This window comes from Narcine bancroftii, chromosome 7 (assembly GCF_036971445.1).
Source record: "Narcine bancroftii isolate sNarBan1 chromosome 7, sNarBan1.hap1, whole genome shotgun sequence".
Lineage (NCBI taxonomy): Eukaryota > Metazoa > Chordata > Chondrichthyes > Torpediniformes > Narcinidae > Narcine > Narcine bancroftii.
The window spans coordinates 187,875,197-187,898,798 of record NC_091475.1 but is presented as its reverse complement, the minus strand read 5'-3'; the positions used below and the strand labels follow the sequence as shown (position 1 = coordinate 187,898,798).

Genomic DNA, 23,602 nt, shown 5'->3' with positions numbered 1-23,602 from the left:
CTCTCAGTATCAGTGTCTGTTTCCTACGGATGTTCCGGTTTCCTCCCACCCTCCAAAATGTACAGTGCTTGTAGGTCAATTGGTGTATTTGAGTGGCATAGGATCATGGGCCAGAATGGCCTGTTACCATGCTGTATGTCTAAATTTCAAAATTTTTGCTTAGCTTCCTGACAATCTTAAGACTTGAGTTCTCTCAGATCAATAGCTCCACCATTTTTTGTAGATGCTCACATAACAATGGGGTGCATGGAATCAAAGACACGTAGTCATAACAATGTCACCTGCTCACCGAGTACAAGTGTTTTTAAACAAGAAATGGAACAATGAGATTATTTGATACTACAAAAATATGCAGGGTCAATTTGAGACTGCTCAGTGTTTTCAAGATGAAATGTTTAGTATAATTACATTATGGCTTGATCATAAATTTACAGGGTAAAACACCTAAATGTTATAACTAAATGGGATCTTTTAGCAGTCTAACCCAGTCACCAAGTCACTGTATTTTCTTCTCACTTTGCAGTTTTTCTTGTGGTGCACTAAATTTACCAGCGTTATTCCAGTTTTTGTTTGCAAAAACATACAAATAAGATGATTTGACTTTGCCCTCCGGTTCCATGCAATTAAATGGTGCACTAGGATGTCAAATTTTGTATTGGCGAGTACCCCTACCATCTCTTTTCAGAAAATTAATGATCATATTTTGAATTTTACATCCAACAAATTATGGATTAGAGATTTAAGCATTTCATGTGGACTAATTAAATGCATTTTTTTTGACATCTGCAAATTTACTGAGATTGAGAAATTTGAGCTTGCTAGATTCTGCAGGAAGCTTGAGAGATCCAGCAAATAAAATTCCAGACTGACTCCTGATTTGGAGGGGAATCATTCTGCAAGGTTGCTTAAGCTACATGGTATTCAGAGATAGTTAATGTCTCCTGATGGGTTCCTGATAAGATTGTCTTTCTCGACTTCTGCAGCCTGAAATGTTAAATTTTCACTTGTTGTTCACAGGACTGTTAGTCATTAAATACTGGAAATATTTGGGATCAGGCCACAACTGTGTGTGGGGTGGAGGTGGGGGGGGGGGGGGGGGAGGTGATAAGAAGGGTTAACAATGCAAGTTGAAGACCCTTCATCAGAACAGTGTCACTTGCGTCTTGAGATCAAATATTTTTTAAACAAAGTAAAACTGGCCAACTGATGTAATTCTGTCAAGATATCAAGCTCACCTGAAACTGTTTCTCATCCCATAATTGTGGGCCAGACCTACTGAGAATTTTAGCATTTTAAAAAGAAAATTGGATGCCTATCATCTGCAATTTTGTTTTATTTTCATGTCCATTGTCAGTTGGGATGCTTACTTCCAGAATTTGTAGTATGAATGCTTGTTGAAAAGGTACAGAGAATACAGTCATTGAAATCTTTCTACTACCATAATTCCAAGATTCTATTAAAGAAAACAAAATACTTTTTATTTGTAAGTTTCAGTATCTTGGGCTATACAAAATTTAGAGTTGGGGTGAGATTTAGAGGAGGAGGAGAGAAGAGGCATGCTGTGGAAAAATTATCAGTACCACACTTGGTTTCATTTCTAATAAACCATTCTTGCAGGTACCAATAAAATGAAAAAAATATGTGGGCCATGTTAAAGCAGGTAAACTAAGTGCTGTCTGTTGAGTGCGGCTTCAGATTTACCATAATTTGTTGGGCAGCATTTGAGTGATGGGACTCGATCCCATGAAGCTCATTAAAGGTTTTCATATGCTTAATGAATTCTTGATGTTTTCCAGTCATGATTTGGATGACATCTTAATTCTAAAATAAAGATATTTTTCAAATAATTTGGGGCATGGAATAAGAAATTGCAAACTAATTTTCCATCATAAACTTGCAACAAAAAGATTGAAGCTCATCCACCTGTAGAGGGTTAATACCTGTAAATCAAATCGCCTTCAACCTCTGATTCTAACAGAGATGTTTCTTCAACAGGTGAAAAAGGCTACAACCCAAGGTTCTTTCATTACAGAGTGGAACGAGTTTTCATTGATGACCACAATGTGCCTGCTCTGGAGTAAGTTTATTTTTGTCTCTCAGGTGAATGAACAACCTTGCATTGGTGTCTAGTGCAAAATTTAAAAGTTGTAATGTTTTATATATCAGGGACATGCTGAAATTTACAGCTAATGTTCGGGATTGGATGGCAGCTGATGAGAAAAATGTAATAGCAATTCATTGCAAAGGTGGTAAAGGTAGGAGACTTTCTGGTTTTAATAGTTGACATTTGTGTGTAATTCAGACCATTTTACTGTAGGTTATCGCATTCAAATGTTAATGGATTAATCTCAAATTTAAAAGCAAATAGACTCTCGGCTGGTAAATTTCTGTGAACTTCCACCAGTGGTAACTGCAGGGGTAGAGGAAGTTGCTACTTTAATCTGTATGATGAGTTCCAACATGGACATTATACCAGCTGTTTGGCCAGAGGGAAGAAGCATATCAGATTGAGAAGGAGAATGAGAGGGAAGGTTAACAAATGTTTATAAATTGTGGGAGGGGGAATTGTCAGCCTGACACTAGGGTTGTTATCTGTGAGTGGATTTCATTTTTGGGAGATGTCATAGGTTACCATGGGGGTTAAGGTTTACTCAAGCCTAAATACTGTGAGGTTTGAAAGTCACTTCAGCATGAAGAGTAAACTCCATGAGAGTTCTTCTTGCAGGATTAACCAACAGAATATATTTGAAGTGAAATATGTTGGTTAAACGGGGGAGGGAGAAGCAAGATATTTTGAAGGCAGTCACACTTCAATTCTAATTTTTTTTTCCTCGGTGGGCAGCCCATTTGACAATTTCAAACTCATCCAAAGAAATGAGCAGATTAGATGAAGAACACTGGTTTGTTCATTTGCTGAAAGCAGGTGCCATGCCAGAGATGGAGCTGAATTAATATTCTGCAATAAGTTGGAATAGGAAGTGAATGATAAATCATCTGGAACTGTATCATATCTCATTAAAGTGTCTGTAACTTCAACAAAGCATTTGGATCATTGAAGAGGAGCAAGTACTTTAATTTGTGCAATGCTTTTTTATCTCTGGATGCCCTTTTCGTCAATGATTGATTTTCCCGGTGTTGCTCGTCAGTCTATATTAGAATGGTGTCCTGAGACCTCAGCACAAAAGGGTTGCTTTTATTGAATGGTACAATGCAATATTCTGCACCCCATCAAGAAGCTAAATGGGCCTGCAATTTTGCACCCTGAGTCTCTTGTCTACAATTACAGGGAAATGCCAGTCCAGATTGTCTAATGCTGTCCAAATCTTATTGGCTGATATAACCCAAGCCCGCTTGATAGGGAAGATGATGTCTTGCAGAATCAGCTGATTGTATTATTAAAGTGAATTGTGTGGGTTAGGGCTTAGAAAAAGGCTTTCTGTTAATGTTACTTGGAGACTGATTAGGGTGGATTTAGAGGCTTAGTTCTGAAAGGTGAATAAATATTCAAATCTGTGGGTTTTAAGTAGTTCTGAGCAAAACTCAAATGAGACAAGTAACTGATGCAAGAAGAGCTTTACCTGAACTTATTTTTAAAAAAAGTGAAAAGGCAGGATAGCAGTTACTTTCAGCTCTTGATGAGTAATTCTGTAAATTTCCAAACTGATGTTTAGTTGTAATCAGGAGTAGCGCTCCATCCATCTGGTCCTGAATTGAGATAAATTTCCAAAAAGAATTTGACATCATTGTATTGGAGCATATTTCAACAGTGCAGTTAAATCAAATATTTGTTTATCTGTTAATGATTGACCAGTGACCTTAAAAGTTGAATGCATGTGATTCTACTGCTCTGGTTCAGAAAGGTTGAGTGCCCTTTAGTTGATATTGGATTTCTAAACTGAATTTTAACTAATGGGGCACCAATGCCAAAATGCATAAATAAGTTGTGCATTGCTCAGGTATATAAAAGACATAGAGTATGGGTGAAATGGACTTGCAGAAATTGTATTCAACAATATTGGGAAGAAGCAAACATGAATGAGGAAATGATAGGGTGTATTTGTCCTTGGATTTTTTTTAAGAACATAGAACACTACAGCACAGTATAGGCCCTTTAGCCCTCTGGTTTTCCCCACAAATGTCAATATTAATAATATCATTATCAACGATATCCACATTAATTACTTTTCATATTTATTAATTCCTTACTGTCCTCATGGAGTTTGAGTGTTTTTTTTAAATCCCCTTCCCCCCACCCCCGGACATTAAATATTTAACATCAAACTAATTATACTTACAATGACCAAGACACTCACAACAAAGGCATGAAACTTGTATTTGGGGATTTCTGGGTTTATCGTGTCATGGCAGTCAGCACATAGGTTGCCTTCCCTTTTCTGTAGCTCACCAAAGGAGGGGCGAATTGGGAGGGCAGGAAGCATAGCGGTTCACACTATAGCTGTGCCTCTACGTAGTTCAAATAGGGCTGCCAGACCTTCAAAAAAAGTACCATATTGTTTCCTTAGGTTGTAGGTAATTTTCTTCAGCGGAACATAGCTCTATTTCTGTATTCCAGTGTTCAATGCTCAGCTAGGAATTGGACTTCCAGGCAACTGCTATGCACTCCCTGGCCACTGCCAATGTGATCATGACAATTTGAATTTTAAATTTGGACTGCTTCATCATAAGCCTTGCGTCCATCATGTTTCCCCAACGGGAACAGCTCTGGGTCCTGTGGGAATTCTTTGTCTAGGATTTTATTTCCCCCCAGAGCTTGGCCCAATTTTACCCAAAAGGGTCTCACCTTGACACATGTCCAGGTTGCATGCACAAAAGTCCCTGTCGCAATGCCACATCTAAAACTTCCGGTTTAGATTTTTGTGGCACCAGGTATAGCTGGTGCAAAAAATTGTATTGCACCAACCTGTACTGCGCAATGATGAGGGCAGTTATGCTGATCCGACACAAATCAGACCAGCACCATTCATCAATCATTATTCCTGAGTCTGACTTCCACCTTTGCCTTGATTTATCAAGGCCTGGCTTCTGTCCTTCCATTTGGAACAAGAAATGCATTGCCAAAAAGAACTTCTGCGTGCTCCCCCTTTGAATCATGGTCTCCGTCGTTGCACACTGGTAGGGCCATAGTTGGACCTAATTTGTTCTGTAGAAAAGATCTTATCTGAAGGTATCAGTGAAACATCTTATTTGATGTTATATTACTTATTCCTCAGTTGCTCAAGTGACATTAGCCTCCCCTGCTCATAACAGTCCTCAACACACTTGATGCCATTACGATACAAGGTGTCCAGGATCTTGTTACCCACCGTCAATCATATTAATATATTTGAAGTCGGGAGTATTTTTGGAGACAGCCCCACTTTGGTTCCTACATATTGGTTAATTTTATTCCAAATGTGAAATATTTGTTTTAATATGGGTCTGTAGTGGCCCACTAACCAGGACATGACTGGGTACACAAGATGGCTGACGACCGCGCTGGGCTCAGCACTGAGGACAGCCAACAGCACCACCATAAGAAGATTCAGCACCCACACCATCCATCTCCACTTCAGCAGCAATCAATTCACGTGGACATTCACAGCGGTAGTGCAACCGCTCCTGGGAGTAGACCCCATGAGCCCATTATCTGCTGGTGGACATTAAAGGGTGGTGTTTGGTGCACTCCAGGACTTTTCAGACATTGCCCCTGGTGGGGGGGAGAGGGAGGAGAGGAGAGAGAGTCAAGTTGCCTGCCTTCCACCTCGACTCTATTACTTTGTCCGATAACACATTCATGTGGATCCTGGCACCACAGTTTTCTTCCACTGAACCGAAGCACTGGGTAAGGCACCACATCGTCACTGAGGGTTCCATGCCAGGGCACACCGCCTTCCCTCGATAAGCTCCCTCACCAAGCAAAGTCTGGCATTCTGACAGCCCTTGGGCCTCCCCCTGCACGTGACCTCCACCCTCCTGCTGCCTTCGGTACCATGAGGTGCCTATCGCTGCCTCAATGAGACCACCACACTGGGCAGATACCCAGTACCCCATATTCAAGACTTTTCTGCTAACTTACAAGGGGCACAGGTATTTTCAAATGTTGACCTCATCAGAGGCTATCAGCAGATCCCAGACCATCCCAACGACATACTTAAAGCCGCCATCATAACCCCTTTTGGACTTTGAGTTCCTGAGAATGCCCTTTGGACTTTATTTTAAAAAGAAAATGCAGCCCAGACCTTCCAGAGGCTGATAGATGCAGTGGGCTGGGATCTCTCATTCGTGTTCATCTATTTGGATGATATTTTCATCACCAGCCACATTCACACAGAGCATGTGGACAATCTAAGGTGACCGTGCGCCTGGCTGCAGGAATTTGGACTAACTATAGACCCTGCTAAGTGCCAGTTCAGACTGGAAACAATCGACTTCCTGAGGCATCAGATCAACAGACACAGAGCTAAGCCCCTGCCTGAAAAAGTGGAGGCTGTTCGGCGCTTCACAAAGCCCCACACAGTGAAGGGGTTGCAAGAATTTGTCAGTAAGATTAATTTTTATCACCGTTTCATACCAGCAGCGGTCTGCATCATGCGCTCCCGTTCGCACTCATGGCGGGGAAAGGTTACCTGAGACAATGAGGCCTCGGAGATGTTCCACAAGGCCAAGGATGCGCTGGCCAATGCCACCTTTCTGGTACACCCCAGGGCAGAGGTGCCAACCACCCTCACTGTAGATACCTCCAGCACAGTGGTAGGAGGTGTACTGGAGCAATTAATTGAAGGGCAATGGCAGCCCAGGCCTCCCTTAGCAGGCACCTCTGGCCACTCGAGCTCAAATACAGCCCCTTTGACCATGAACTATTGGTGCTGTACTTGGCAGTCCAGCACTTCAGGTTTTTTTTTGAAAGATAGACAATTCAGGGTCTTCACAGACTATAAACTGTTAACCTTACCATAAAGTGTCAGACTTGTGGTCAGCCAGGCAGCAGCAACACCTCTTGTGTCTGAGTTCACCACGGACATCCAACACATCGTGGGTAAAACCAACGGGTGGCCAACACACTGCCCCAACCCGCAACAGAGTCCATCCAGGCCCTGACCCAGGGAATAGACTATGCCGCCCTAACTAAGGCACAGCAGAAAGATCCTGAGATCCCAGCACACAGGGCAGCAGTTTCTGGGTTCAGACAGGAGGACATTGCTATTGGCCCTGGTAATCAGATGCTCCTCTGTGATGTCTCCACCTGCAAACTCCACCCCATCATGCCAGCAGCATGGAGATGGCAGGTTTTCAACGCAGTGCACAACCTGGTGCACCCAGCCATTACAGCCTCTGTCAAAATGGTGGCTAGTAGGTTCGTCTGGCACGGCCTCCGGAAACTGGTCAGTCAGTGTGCAAAGACCTGCATGTTTTGCCAGATGTCCAAAGTGCAGAAACACGTCAAGGCACCCCCCCCCCACCACCCCACCACCAAAGACTTTTGAGCCAGCACGACGTAGGTTCAGCCATGTCCATATTGACATTGTAGGGCCACTACTGGTCTCCTGTGAGGCAAGACACCTCCTCACCTTGATTGACTGCTCCACAAGGTGGCTGGAAGTGGTCCCATTGGTCGACACAACCACTGAAACCTGAGCCAGTGCTCTGATTAACATCTGTGTTGAGGTTCGGAGTCTCGGAGCATATGACTTCCGATAGAGGTACACAGTTCACTTTGGGACTCTGGGGGGGGGGGGGGGGGGGGGTGGCTGGACAACTTGCTGAGACCCAGCTTCACCATACCACGGCGTACCACCCTCAGGCCAACGGGTTGGTGGAGCGGTTCCACAGGCACCTAAAGGCGGCCTTGATAGCTCAGCTCAAGGGGCTGAACTGGGCAGACGAGCTACACTGAGTCCTCCTGGGGACCTGCATCACGCTAAAGGAAAATGTCAACACCTCAGCAGCTGGAATGGTGTAGAGCAGGCCTTTGGTGATACCAGGGGAGTTCTTGGCTGCTGCCATGGATCCAGAGGACCCAACAGCCTCATTGACAAAGCTGAGGGAATGATTGAGTTCTCTAGCCCCTCCACAGCCTCCTCCACAAGGCCAGACCAAGTATTATGCCCCCAAAAATTTAGACCTGTGAGTACATTTTCATTCAATGGGGGCACGCTAGATACCTCTGCAATAGTCGTACGAGGGGCCATACATAGTAGTCAAACACAACGGGCTGACATGTGTGCTGGATATCAGTGGTAAGGAAGAAACTTTCACCATTAAACACCTCAAGCCAGCACATTTGGACATTGGCCAACCGGTCTACACATAGTCCCCGCGTCACAGAGGAAGGCCACCGAAACCAGTGGACAGTGCTCCGATCTCCAGTTCTTGGGGGTCATGTAGCGGCCTGTTAACCATGATGTGACCCTTTATACAAGATGGCCAATGAACGGGGTGACTATGCAGATCCCACAGGGGCCAACGATCTTCGTCCAGGTGACAACTTGCATGGCGGGAAGCAAAGAGCAATGGCGGGATCGCTGACCAATCCAAGGCCAGCCCTGGTGTGATGCCACTCCTGTCATCTGTGACGGGAGAGAATATAAGTGGAGTTGCCAGTGCAATAAACCAGTCTTTGACTTTGACTTCTTGAGTATGTGTCATTCTTTCCACACTTTGCAGTAATGCGCATGCTACAGGGCTAGCTTTCTTTTCTGATAACAATTTAGCATCCCATTTATAAATAAAGTCCTCTGCTACCTGCTCACCTATCACATGCAGATCGATTTGTTCCCTGGATAGTACACCTTCCCCCTCAAAGAGGGAGGCAATGTATCTCGACTGGGCTGCCCAATAGTATTTTTTTTTAAGTCTGGCATTTGCAATCTGTCCAGACTATAATACCAGGTAAATTTTTCCATAGAGTCCCTGGCTACCTTTCCATTCCATTGAAATCTCCTCACTCCCACAAGTATCCCTGGGGCAGCAGCGCAGGCAGTGTCTCAAAGAGGTACTGGGGTCTTGGCATCACATTCACCTTAATACGGTTAACCTTCCCCACTAAATAATGGGCAGGGACATTTTAGCCCTTGATGTTGTGCTGACCCATTTTCCTTAAAAAGAATACTAAATGCTCCCTAGTCTGTAAACCTCTTATTTTTTCATCCATCCACATGACTGTTTAAGAGTTTCTTAAATATGCCTGTAATGTTTCAGCCTTCACCTTCATTCCTGTCAAGACATTTCAGGCACTGACAACTTAAAAAAAAAATAATAAAGATTACCCCAGATGTCTCCCCTAAACTTTCCTCTCTTCACTCTGTACATTTGTCCTCTGGTGTTTGCTTTTCTTGTCCTGGGAAACAGGCGCTGGCTGTCTACCCATAATCTTGTAGATCTCTATCAAGTCTCCTCTCATCCTTCTATGCTCCAAAGAGAAATGTCCCAGCTCTGCTAACCTTGCCTCATAAGACATTCTCCAATCCACGCAACATCCTAATAAATTTCCTCTGCACCCTTCCCATAGCTTCCACATCTTTCCTATAATGAGGTGACCAGAACTGAACACAATACTCTTACAAAGATTTGTAGAGTTGTAACATAACCTCTCTACTCCTGAATTCCATCCCTCTATTAATGAATCCCAGTATCCCATAGCCCTTCTTAATTATCCTATCAACCTGTGCAGAAACCTTGAGGGATATATGGATTTGGACCCAAAGTACATCTGTGGATGTGGATACACTACTAAGTAACCGACCATTAACCTTCCGGTTTGTCCTTCCAAAATGCATCACTTCACATTTATCCAGACTGAACTCCATCTGCCACTTTTCCGCCCAACTCTACATCCTGTCTATATTATTTTGTAATCTATGACAACCTTCAACACCATCCACAACTCCTCTAACGTTCATATCATCTGCAAACCTACTCACCCATCCTTCCGCTTCTTCATCTAGGTCATTTTAAAATATCACAAAAAGCCAGAATAGATCCTTGCTGAACTCCACTAGTCACTGACTCCAGGCAGAATACTTTCCTTCCACTATTACTCCCTGCTTTTTATATGCAAGCCAATTTTTTTATCCACACAGCCAAGATTCCATGGATCCCAATCCTCATGACTTTCTGAACAAAATTGAAACTTTAATGGTATTGGTTTGTTCACTTGCAGAACTTTGTAAATTGGTTAAACAATAGTAGGGATTTGTATGTCATTATTTTTTGTACGCATTCTGACCTCTACCACCTGAGACTGTTCAGAGAAGCTTGTAGAGGTAAATAAATGTGTTGCAAGAAACAGAGCTATTGAGAACATTTAGTGGGTTAGACTGAATCTGTGGCAAGATATTGCATAAACATCTAACCCTGACAGAACATGGATTAATTGACCCAGAAAGCTCCCATAACCTGTTTGATGCTTGACATGAATTTGATCTGTGTAGAAGTAATGAGTATTGTTTTTGCTTGTTTTCTAATGTTTGGTCAATGAAGAGTTCTATCTGAGTTCATGAGAGTTCTGGTGCCTCAAAAAAAATTCATCATCAAATGAAATCTTTAGTAAAGAAGACCATTTTTTTTCTCCCCAAAGTTCTCAAACTCATCCAAGACTTTCAAATGCTGCAATAAATCAAGGGCTAAATGTTGTGAAAATGAGGGAAAGCACAAATGGCCTAATGAAGAACTTTTTCAGTTAATGGGCAATAATACAAAAAGAAAGAAATTAACATGAAAACTAATTTGGAGGATATTTTGAGATTGAGTACTGGTTTAAAGTATAATTTAATGTTTTTTCTATCACTAACAAAATGAGTATTTTGTGTATTCTCAATCCAAATCAGTGTATTTAAAGCCCAAAAATCTAATTTCTTTCAATCTGCTGAAAATTATGCTGAACAATTTTAAGGTTTTAAAAACTTTGGCCATTCATTGCAGATGGAAATTATTGGGGGGTAAATCTTCATTCCCTAATTAGGGTCATATTTGGAGTTTAATGTGCATTTAGAGAGTCTTTGCTATAAAGATTAAATAAGTTATTGGATGTACAAGGGTCAGAAATTAGAGGACTAAAAGTAAATTCACATTCCCATATCTCACTGAGGTTCGGATATTGAACCTGAAAACAGAACTTGATGGAGATTATTAATATGCATATGACTATTTGGATGTTCTTAGCTGGCATCTCAACATATTTGGGCTATGGAATATAATGATTATTTTTTAAAAATGATGACAGAGCATTAATGACATTTGTTATTGGTTTGGGAAGAAACAATAAGATGTTTTATTTTCTTGGGGTGTTAAACTGGAGGGAATTGGATGGGAAAATGAACAGCAGGTTTGATCTTGGAACCTTAAGCATCTATTTGGATCACATTAATCCATTAACTCAGTTGAGAGTGTAGGGCAGTCTTTTGTTTAAATGTGTGGTTCTATCACGTTGCTCTGATTAGCAACGACTGGGGATGGGGTGGGGGGGGGGGGGCGAAAGGGAGGGTGGAATCAGTTTTCATAGTTGTGTGAAGGTACATTTCAGATGTCATCATGTGTAAAGTTGTCTTTGCTTTTTTTAGGCAGGACTGGAACAATGGTCTGTACTTGGTTAATTGACAGTGATCAATTTGAGAATGCAAAGGTAAATATATGGCAGGTGAAATATTAAGACTTGGATTAAATATTGAAAATCTTTTTGCAGTGTGCTTGAAGGTTGGTATCTAGCCTTCATTTACATTGAAGACTTGCAGTCATGTTTTTGTGAATTGTTACAGGAAAGTTTGGATTATTTTGGAGAAAGAAGAACTGACACAAGCGTCAGCTCAAAGTTCCAGGGTGTGGAAACTCCTTCCCAGGTAAAGTCATGAACATTTTTGGTTTTTATCATGCCACTTTTAGGAAAGGTTTGGGTAAGATTCCATTCCAGTTGCATTAGAATTTCTGGTATTTTACATAATTTTCAGTAAATTAACAATATTAAATTCACCATTTTTAATTCACTCCATTGTCATCAGTGTTGACAATTGTTTGGTTTCGTACTGGGACTTTAAAACAAAATTGCATTTAATTACATAAATTTAAAAACCCTGAATTTTTTTTTGACACTAAAGTGTCATTTAGTCACAAAAGACAATTTGGACTCTTATATGTGCATGTTATAGATATGCATGCAACTTTTATAATTGAGTAATATTGAGATTTTCCAGCAAAAAGTGGGAATTGTACTCTTTTCTGCACCTAGTGGAGGAATGATTGTTTTTTTTTACCTTCTCCTTACAGAGCAGATATGTTGGCTATTATGAGGTAATGAAAAATGAGTACAAACGACAGCCCCCACCTCCGAAGAAGCTGAAAATGAAAAGCATCAGAATTTATTCGATTCATGGTAAGTCATTTTATTATTTTTTCATTTCTTTTTCTTTAACTTTGATAAGTTAACGGTGGCCTTTAAAACTGAAGATATGGGCTTGGAACTTGAGAACATCAAAGCACTTTTGTTATAAAGATTAACTAAGGACAGGTTTGTCCTTTAAATTAATTTCTTATCAGGTATTCCATATCTATTCTTTAAATGCAACTAAGTTCTATTGTTTAAGGATGTGAAATATTTTGTGCTTCATTTGAGAATTTTTTTGTTTTTCTATATCGGAACTCTACTGTTGCAAATGAACAATATAAGGACCTAAAACTAAATCCCTGAGTTGAAAGGGACATTGAAAGTACAGTAGAAGTCAGAAAATCTAGACAACTCTGGGATTGGGTTGATCCAGATTTTCCTGATTCATGGGCAGTACTTTTAAAATACAAATTTAAGGAGGAATATAACAGTTCTGCCTTGTGAATGGAACACTTGCAACTTCTATTGCATCTGCTGCTCTGCCACAATTCCAGTTTGTTTGTGGAAATAGAGTGAGCAGTAAACCCGAGATCTGGTGCAATATTTTTAAGAGCTCATAATGTTATCTAATTAAACAGATTTAATATTTTCATTTTCTCAAAATAGCTGCTTATATTTCATTTAATTCGATCCTACCCTTTAACAAACAAGTCTACAATTTAAAACACTTGTGTAATACCATAAATCATAGAATTTCTGTCAACAGAAGAGATGTGGGGGATATTCTAACAGTTGACCTCAACAACAAGCTTATGACTTCTGTAGCGCACTCCACTTTTCACTGTGGATCAGGTAGAATTGGCGGGGTGGGTGGGGGGGGGGGGTGATGGGTAGCTGGATTTCCTTTCTGATTAAACATTTGCATTAAAACCATGATTTGTCTTGTTAAATGTTGACTGAGGAATAAATACTTCGCAGTTTATTGCATATCTTGAAATAGTTGCATGGGATTATTTTTCCTTCCACTGTCTATTTGTCTCTGGCCAATGGGAATATGGGCCTGTTAATATGGGGTGGTACATGGCAATAGTGATACAGTCCATTGTGGACAAAGAATCTGTTATGAGCAGTCATTTAGTGAGTATAGATGAGCAAAAAATTAACTTGTTTTCTTTTAGGTCTACTGATTATGTTGTTAACATTTAACTCTACTCCAAATCTAATTTGTACAATTTTCAGTTTATTGCTAGAAGGATCTCTGAAAATGGGAAAGGGAAGAATGGGGGGGGGGGGGGGGGGGGAGGGGGAAGAATTGATTCCAATATATGCCAAGTTCTAAGAATTCATAGCCTTGCAGATCTGCTTTGAGCTCTGTAATTTATTGTACTGTTTGGATCTTCCATAAATCTATATAGCACAAAGCATGATTGCATCTTTCTGATTTGATCTATAAAAAGGAAGAGAAATTTACATACTTTTCCAATATTGCCTTTTCAACAATTGTGGAATTAACCAGAACATTGTAATGTTAGCTTGATCCAAATCCAAACTTTTAAATGGATACTTCAAACCGCTAACTTGGACAGGCCCACCAAGTCTGCAGTATATTGATTAAAAAACTGTAGCTGTCATTTTAATGTGGTCATAATCAAAAGGCGCATAGATGAGAAAAGGTTAGATTTCTGTATATTATGACTTGTGAAAAGACCATTAGATATAGGAGCAGAAATGGGCTATTCAGCCCATCAAATCTGCCCCACCAATCATGAGCTGATCCATTTTCCCACTGCCTTATCTTCTTGCCATAACCTTTTATGCCTTTGATAATCAAGAACTTATTAAATACACCCAATCACCTAGCCTCCACAACTACCTGTGGCAACAAATTCCACAGATTTGCCACCCTCTGGAGAAATCCCTACACATTTCTGTTCTGAATGGACATCCTTCAACCCAGAAGTCGTGCCCTCTTGTCCAAGACTCTCACATCTTGGGAAACATCCCATCAAGAATTAATTCTTTGCTTGACCTAATCCAGAAATGTAGTTCTCAAAGTTAAACACCACTTGGGCCCTAGGCTGAGCTTAGTAAGAACCCCATTGTCCCACCCTTCATTGAATAAAGTGTGGAGGAGAATTCTGATGCTCTGGTTAAGGGTTTCGACATAAAACGTCGTCTGCCCCTCTCCCGCCAAGCTGGCTTGGTTCTCTGCTCTGGGAGTAGTTGGCCGCCAGGTTCTGATGCAATCAACATGGTGTCAGGGCAGGCTTGTTTTCTGCATCCTCTCCCTCATTGTTGTACACCACCCCTGCGCTCCTATCTGCAGCCTCCAGGAACAAGCAGTGGCTAGTAATACAGAGAGATCGCAGCTGCGAGTCAGGCCTCCAACTGGGCCGATGAGCCCCAGCCAGAACCACCCTCCATTTTACACCAGACACGATAAACATAGAGGTGCTATATGGGCTCCCGAGAGACTGTATTGACCACCACCATCCCCTCAACATCTACTTTCATTGGTCACGCATCATGCCCTCTGCGTGGATGCCACTTCATTGGCCTGTCGCGCGATCATTTGAATCACGGACAGGCCCCTTTACCTTCTGGGCCCCGAGGCTTCTGCCTACTCAGCCTAATGGGTAATCTGCCATTGTCTTTGGTGTGCGTAAAGACTATATATGTGGCCTCCTGTGAGGCAAGTAGTTTGAGTAAATAATTGCAAACTAACATTAGGAGTTTGAACAAAGGGAAACACAGCCATAGAAAAGAGTGACGATTTGAGTATTCGAGCCTCAAATTGTCTGCTGGTAAAATGTTCGTGAGCTAACAAAATACTATCTTGCCATGTCAGGGGTTTTGGAATTTTGAGCTGGTAGTGTAATGAGAAACAAATAGGAAGCTTGTTTTGAATTCCATACAAATTTCAGTATTTACTGTGGTTTACTCTATGAAATTGATTGCAACTTCTCACATCTATAGATGTGGTTAAATGGACTAAAGTCCAAAAATTTTTGTCAGATCTGATCTACTGCACTCAATGATTCAATCAGTCACAATTTGGTGCAAACTTCAGCCATGGAACTATTGTCGTAAAACTTGCTCTGGGATGGCATGGTTGGTGTAGCAGTTAGCACAATGACTCTACAGCACTAGCAATTGGGACTGGGGTTCGAATCCCCTGTTGTCTGTAAGGAGTTTGTATATTCTCCCCATGTCTGCATAGGTTCACCCCCTCCCCCCCCACTGGGGCTCTGATTTCCTCCCACCATTTGAAATGTACCGGGCATGTAGGTGAATTGGGCAGCACAGATTTGTTAGCTGAAATGGCCTGTTACCGTGCCATCTGTCTAAACTTAAATTAAAATGTAATCATTTTAATTTATAGAATAATACATACCATGAGTTTCTGATAGCCTGCTAATTACTACTGAATAAATATTATAATTTCTGTTTCTAACTTAGCCCTGTGTACAAGCAAATCCATTTTGTTTTTTTGTAATAAATTTTAAAAGCTGGGTTTTTTTTTAAAAAAACCTGATTTTTGTGTTCTGATGTATTTAAATCCATCTGATTGGTTGGTGGTTTAGCCAGATTGCTAATGTTTGTTCCTGGTCAGCACCCCTCCCAAGTGATGTCAGATATGGGGGTGAAAAGTATGACTGGGCATTTTTTATCTTGCTACTGTAAACAAAATCTAGGTTATTATCTCAATTCTGCTCTTTGTTTTTTATAGAGGGTAACCAGATCGACCAAGTATTAACTGTATCATACTCTTTTCCAATCTACAAACTCCTGACTGAGTTAATTAACCTTTTCTAAACATGGTGCTTGGAAGCCACTTCAAAGATTCCATTCTTGCTACAATTTCTTCTTTCAAGCTTTTCATAATGACTCGGTTTGCATGGATTGACAATGTTTTAATTTGGCATGTGCAGTGTCCTCCATAATGTTTAGGACAAAGACACTTTTTTTCCTCCACAGTTTTAAATTTGTAATCAAACAATTCATATGTAATTAAAGTGACATTCTAGATTTTATTCAAGGTTATTTGTTTGACCATGTAGAAAGTGCAGCACTTTTTATACATAGTTCCCTCATTTCAGGGCACCATAATGTTTGGGACATTTAGTTTTTCAAGTATTTGTGAGTACTGAGGTATATTTAATTGCTTCATTGGTGCAGGTCACAAGGACCAGAGCTGTGCCAATGAAAGTCAAAGAAGCCATTATGAGATTGAAATAAAAGAATAAATCAGTAAGAGACATTGCCAAAACCTTAGAATTACCAAAACGAACAGTTTGGAACATCGTTAAGAAGAAGGAGCGTACTGGTGAGCTCAGTAATTGCTAAGGGAATTGCATTTCAAGGAAGACCTCCACTGCTGAAGGCAGAGGAATTCTCAACATAATGAAGAAAACTCCCCAAACACGTGTCCGACAGATCAGAAACACTCTTCAAGAGGCAGGTGTGGACATGTCAATGACTAATGTCTGCAGAAGACTTCATGAACAGAAATACAGAGGCTGTATTGAAAGATGCAAACCACTAATTAGGCACAAAGGATAAGCAGATTACAGTTTGCCAAGAAGTATTTAAAAGCCTGCAGAATTCTGGAAAAAGGGTCTTGTGGACAGATTAACCTGGATCAGAGTGATGGCAAGAGCAAACTGTGGAGGTGCAAGGGAACTGCCCACGATCCAAAGCATACCATGGTTTGCATCTTGCAGTGCATTCTCTATTTCTCTTCATGAAGTATTCTGCAGACATTAATCACTGACATATCCATACCTGCCTCCTGAAAAATGTTTCTGATATGTCTGAGTTGGACAGGCATTGGGGATTTTTCTTCATTATGATGAGAATTCTTCTGCCATCAGCAGTGCAGGCCTTCCTGGGATACCAGTCCCTTTATGATTACTGAGCTCACCAGTACGCTCTTTCTTCTTAATGATGTTCCAAACAGTTGATTTTGGTAATCCTAAGGTTTGGGCGATGTTTCTTACTGTTTTATTCTTGTTTTTCAGCCTCATAATGGCTTCTTTGACTTTCATTGGCACAGCTCTGGTCTTCGTGTTGAAAAGTGGCAACTACAGACTCCAAAGGTGATCAAAAGCCTAGCTCTCTTAGACATGCATCAATGAAGCAATTAAACATTCCTGACTATTCACAAACAACTGTAAAGCCAATTATCCCAAACATTAATGATGCCATGAAATCAGGGGACCATGTATAAAAATTTCTACATGGTCAAACCAAAATATATACAAATCCGGTAAACTTGTATAAAATCTGGAATGTGCACTTTTATCACATGTGATTTGTTTGATTACAAATTTAAAACTGTGGAGCACAGGGGCAAATAAAAATATATATATATATCTTTGGCCCAACCATTATGGAGACTACCTGTGAAATATTTTTTGGGATGGGAGGGAAAGCTTATGTAATTTCCCATCTTAAAATGAATGTTTGTTTGCAAATGTTGAAGGCTTCAAAACACTTAAGATTTTAGAAATTATAGTGCAAATTTCATTTGATGTGCAAACTTGCATGAGAATTATCAAGGCTGAAATAACTGATGTTTGCCTGATTCTTACAAAAGGATAAGCCTGTTTTTCTCCCCACATAGGAGTTGGTAGGAACAATGGCAGTGACCTGAAAGTTGAAATTATTGTGAAGAAGGTGCTCGTATTTCAATGTGTTTGTGCAACACAAGAAAACTGTAAGGTAACGTAGACAATGATCAACAAAAGATCAGGAAAGCATATTGATACCGTTGGTTTTCCTTCCCGATAACAAAAAAAAAGTTTTAACATGTTACGGTCAAGTGCGTCATTTTGCATGCATTCAAATGTGATGTAATGTACTCTTGTTGTTCTGTTAAGTATGTTAAATGAATCTGATGCAAAATGGAACAATTATAATAGAATATTTTAAGTCTTCACAATATGTACTTGACTATTTCCACTGGTAAAGCACACATTTATTTGCTCAGTGCAACGAAGGACAGGTCAAACTGGAGGCCACATTCCAAGGAGATGGTGGTGGGCTGCCTTTGTATCCCTGTAGTTTTAGCAAACTTTTTGGGTGCATTTCCAGTATGCTTGATAGTATATTTGGTAGCTATGACATGGATGTGGTGAATTCAGAATATGAAATAACAAGAAAATAACTCCATTGAGCCTGTGCTGTGCCACAAAAGCAAGATTACATGCCTACTCCATTATGGTAGGCATATCTATGAGAGGAAGAAATTCAATAATACTTAATAGGGCAGGATAGAAAATCTCAGGTGATTGAAAGGATCCAGAAGTTCAGTTGGCTGGGCCACTTACCCCTGATTCAAGCTGTACTCCAATCAAAAACTGTTTAATTTTGTTAACCCTGAAGCCAGTCAGCCTTTAACACCTTGACTGGCAATATTTTTGGTGAAGCTCTGTTCTTCTGGTCTGTATTCATGTACAATTTAAATGTATTCACTGTCCCTCCTCAATCTATTAACTGGAACCATTCATCAATTAAGTTAACCTAGATCTTTAATTATTTTACAGTTAACTGACCATCTAAATTAAATTGACCATGGTTCTTGTAGCTAAGGTTTATAGTAATAGTTTGTGAGTACTGAGGTATATTTAATTGCTTCATTGGTGCAGGTCACAAGGACCTTGTGGGAAGGTGGAGAAATTATGGCTGGTTGACCAGGACTGGGCATCTGGAGTTAATGTGGTGCTTAATCCACTATTTGGATTTTGATTTTGCAAGTTTCCCTGTCTTGGATAACATGTTATTACAGCTGCACCTGTTTGGGTGGTTCAGCTATGCTCTTGACTTAAGCCTGTTATAAATGCTTGGCAAGGTTGGATCATGAGCCTCTCATCAATGGGACAAAAGCATCATCATTCTGTGCAGCTTTTGGGCCACTTGTGCCAGTTTGTCTTGTTACGTTTCAAGGAAATTGCTAAATTCTACCACCTCGACTGGAGTGTTGGAGCCATTTCCTCATCAGGCCAATTTTACTGGAGACAACGAGATGTCATCGGAAAGCTGATGTTTTACAGTTATAGAAAAGACATAGACACATTAACCATATAACCATTTAGGGAGCGGAAACAGGCCATGTTGGCCTTTCGAGTCCGCACCGGTTCACTGATTTTGTGCGCCCTCTTCAGGCAATGGTCCCGATGGGTTTGGCCCTCGAATTCCAACTTCAGTGGCTTACACTTCTAGAGTTGTAAATGATGTTAGAATACTCTCTGAGTAGTCTTCATTTCCACTTTTGATGGCTGGGTAATTATTAATGAATCAGTTGAATACTCTTAAGGAATTTTCCTGGAATTGTAGTTATGTGGCCACCACTGTTTCACACATGACTATCGTAATTTTGTTTTGACCTTGTTCTTTACTCAAATTTTGCAAGTGTTCTGGATTTCAAGGTTGTTACTTTCGCTTTGCTGTTACCATATAACCATATAACAAATACAGTACGGAAACAGGCCATCTCGGCCCTTCTAGTCCGCACCGATTTATGTGAAACTCCACTAATTCCACCTATCTGCTCCCTGCCCATAAACCTCCTACCCCCTCACATCCATGTACTTATCCAACCTCCTCTTAAATGACAAAACTGACCCTGCTGCAACCTTGCGCTAACATTTTGCGTAAATACATGGATGAAGCCTGTGACAAATTATGAACCAAAGCAGAGCTGATGCAACTCCGATGCAATACATAAATGTGCTTGAGAAACTCAGCAGGTCACACAGCCTTCATAGGAAGTGAAGGGTAATCAATGTTTCAGGGCTTCGTGACGAAAGACCCAGTCCAGAAATGTCGGTTACTTTGGACTTCCTGTGGGTGTTGCATGACCTGCTGAGTTTCTCCAAGTGTCCTCAGACTGCTGCCCATTCTGCCAGGTTGTTCTGTTTAAAATGAAAAGTGTGCTGCTCCTTGCTCAGTTGGTGGGTAGGTTGTTCTGAGTTGAATTTGCTCTTGAATAATATGGGGAGTCCTTTCAATTAATTTGATTAGTTCATTGCTATTTTATCCAGGATACAAGGTGATTGGAAGTTTTTTTTTAAAAATATTGAATTGTTGGCAATGCCATTACCTTGCAGGGATCTGGAAAGGGGAAGGTGGCAGTGATATTTATACTTTTTGAATCTGCTTCTTGTAGGTAAAATGCACCTGGGCAATTGTCACATCATTGGGTAGATAAGGGAAGCTCACTGAACTACCAAAACCCTTGTTACCCTTTATTTTTCTATGGACGCTGCGTGGCCTGAAACAAGAGTTTCTAACCAGTTTGAAAGAGTGTGACGAAAATTTGGCTTGGGCAAATCACATGATTCAAAATTCAATATGAAATGACAGAAGATGACAGATTTCACTGAGGAAACTCGAAGGCTGTAGAAGGACTCGGACAGATTAGGAGAATGGGTGGAGAAGTGGCAAATGAAATATAATGTCATAAAGTGTATGGTCATGCATTTTGTCTGGCCCTTTATATTTTTTAATCAATCTTTCCATGGGGAGAAAATTGTAAATCCCCAGATGCAAAGAAACCTGTGAGTCCTCATGCAAGATGGGCTGATGGTAAACTTGCAGGTTGAGACGGTGGTGAAGAAGGCAAATAGATAGGTTCTTGATTAGCCAGGGCATCAAAGGTTTTGGGGAGATGGCTGGGCAGTGGAGATGAGTGAGGAATATGGATCAGCTCATGCATGATTAAATGACAGGGCAGACTTGATTATTCAATTTCTGGTCCTACGTCATAGTCTTGTGGCTTTACACACATTGTGGGTTCTGGATGTTCAAATCTATTCTGAGCTAATGACAATCTTGCTTATTATTGGGTGGCATTAATGCCTGTCGATTTGAAGGTGAATAAATTCCTTGCAGTGAAGAAAGTGATGACTAGAAGCCAATTGCTTGTAGCTTTATAGCATAGAAATTGGCCTTTTGTCCTAACTTGTCCATGTGGACTACTTGAACTTGCTCCATTTGCCTGAATTTGGACCATATCCTCAACCCTTTCTATTGATATACCCACCTACATGTTTTTTTAAATGTTATCAGGATCAGGATTTATTGTCATGAAGTTCGGTGTTTTGTGGCAGTATCATGGTGCAAACATTCAGATTATAACCATTTTATGACATTACTATAAAATAAAATAATAACAATAATGGCACACGAAAAGTAAGTCAGTGCCTGGTCCATTGATTAATCAGAAATCTGATGGCAGCGGGCAAGAAGCTGTCCTTGTGCTGCTGAGTGCTTGTCTCCTGTACCTTTTACCCAATGGTAGCAGAGTGAAGAGGGCATGGCCTGGGTGGTGGGGGTCTTTGAGAATAGAGGATGCTTTTTTTAAGACACCACCTTATATAGGTTAAAAACTGTACTGAACTGCTCCACTTCCTCTGGCAGCTTATTCCATGTACCTTCCATCCTTTGGATGGTCCCTTTTGTGAATATTTCCCCTCTCCCCTTAAACCTCTTCTCCAGTTGTGCACCCTTCTATGCTGGGGAAAAAAGTCCCAGCCTTGTAACTTGAGCCCTTTGGCCATCCTTGTGAACATATGAGGAATTACTGATGCTGGAATCTGAAGCAGCAAACTATCTGCTCGAGGAACTCAGCAGGCTGACCAGATCAATGGGAGAGAAGGAATAGTCGCCACTACGTTGTCTGAAATGTTGATCATTCTTTTTCTCCTACTGATGCTCTCGACCCACTAATTTCCTCAAAGAGTTGTTTGTTGCTTAACATCCTTGTGAATCTTCACTGCTCCCTTTCCAGCTTAGTCACATTCTTCCTCTAGTTGGATGACCAGACCTGTGTGCAATATTTGCAAGTGCAGTATCATGAATGCGCTGGGTAGGTCACGTCTCCAGAATGGAGGACCATCGCCTTCCCAAGATCGTGTCATATGGCGAGCTCTCCACTGGCCACCGTGACAGAGGTGCACCAAAGAGGAGGTACAAGGACTGCCTAAAGAAATCTCTTGGTGCCTGCCACATTGACCACCGCCAGTGGGCTGATATCGCCTCAAACCGTGCATCTTGGCGCCTCACAGTTCGGCGGGCAGCAACCTCCTTTGAAGAAGACTGCAGAGCCCACCTCACTGACAAAAGACAAAGGAGGAAAAACCCAACACCCAACCTCAACCAACCAATTTTCCCTTGCAACCGCTGCCACCGTGTCTGCCTGTCCCGCATTGGACTTGTCAGCCACAAATGAGCCTGCAGCTGACGTGGACATTACCCCTCCATAAATCTTCATCCGCGAAGCCAAGCCAAAGAAATCATGAATGCCTTGTAGAGTTGATAACCTTGCTCCTTTTCTCCGTGTATCTTTGCAATTATATAGTGCACTCTTTGACTGGCTGAGTTTCTCCAGCATTGTTTTTACTTCAACCACGGTGTCTGCAGACTTTTGAGTTTTACTTCCTTTTTTTCAGAGGTAACCATGCTGAAGACCCTTTTCACCATTCTATCACTTTTATAGAATTGAGCATCTGTACCCATAAGTTTCTGTTTTTTTACAATGCTCTCCAGGGCTCTATTTACTGTGGAAAACATGCTCTTGTTTTACTTCTCAAACCAGAATACCTTATGTCCAAGTTAAATTCTATCTGCCATACATTGGCCCATTTCTGCAGTTGAACTAGATCCTGTTATAATCTTAGATATCCTCCACTAATTTTGGTGTCACCTGCAAACTTGCCAATTAACAATGGTGACATCCAAATTGTTAATGTAGATAACAAATAGTGGACCAGCAGCAATTCTGTGACACACCACTGGTCACAAGCTTCCAATCTGAAAACAACCATCCATTATTCCCCTCTGATTCCTACACTAACCTAATTTTGAATCAAATTGGCTAGCTCACCCTAGATACTATGCGATCTAACTTTTAGAACTAGTCTACCATGTGAGACCTGGTGAAAGGACTTGCTAAGATTCACATAGACAACGTCCATTGCCTTGCCTTCAATTCTCTTGTCACTTGGGGAAAAAACCCAAGACATTTGTGATGCACTATTTGCTATGCTCCTATCCCTAACCAGTCCTCGCCTTTGCAAATCCTGGTGAATTCTGTCCCTCAGAAGTCCCTCCAGCAACTTTCACACCGCCCTTGGGCTCAATGCCCTGTAATCCCTTGACTTTTCCTTCTTAAAGGGACAACATTAGTCACCCTCTAGTCTTCTGGTACCTCACATGTGGCTAAAGATGATGGAACTATCTCTGTCAGGACCATTGCAATTTCATGTTTCCTACGATGTACTT

The 23,602-nt window shown here is 41.0% G+C and overlaps 2 protein-coding genes across 6 annotated transcripts in view; one reads left to right on the top strand and one right to left on the bottom strand.

The window, feature by feature from the left end:
- LOC138739509 (mitochondrial ornithine transporter 1-like) overlaps nucleotides 1–23,602 on the bottom strand; it is a 97,519-nt gene that overhangs the window by 32,481 nt on the left and 41,436 nt on the right. The gene's annotated exons all lie outside the window — the stretch shown is intronic.
- The window catches only part of tpte (transmembrane phosphatase with tensin homology), a 76,625-nt gene that overhangs the window by 46,516 nt on the left and 6,507 nt on the right, over nucleotides 1–23,602 (top strand). For all 4 annotated transcript variants that reach the window (XM_069891732.1, XM_069891733.1, XM_069891734.1 and 1 more), the window contains 6 exons: nucleotides 1,996–2,077; nucleotides 2,167–2,255; nucleotides 11,559–11,620; nucleotides 11,754–11,834; nucleotides 12,259–12,364; nucleotides 17,943–18,040. In XM_069891732.1, coding sequence (XP_069747833.1) covers nucleotides 1,996–2,077; nucleotides 2,167–2,255; nucleotides 11,559–11,620; nucleotides 11,754–11,834; nucleotides 12,259–12,364; nucleotides 17,943–18,040 — 518 coding nt within the window. The remainder of the gene's footprint in view (nucleotides 1–1,995; nucleotides 2,078–2,166; nucleotides 2,256–11,558; nucleotides 11,621–11,753; nucleotides 11,835–12,258; nucleotides 12,365–17,942; nucleotides 18,041–23,602) is intronic.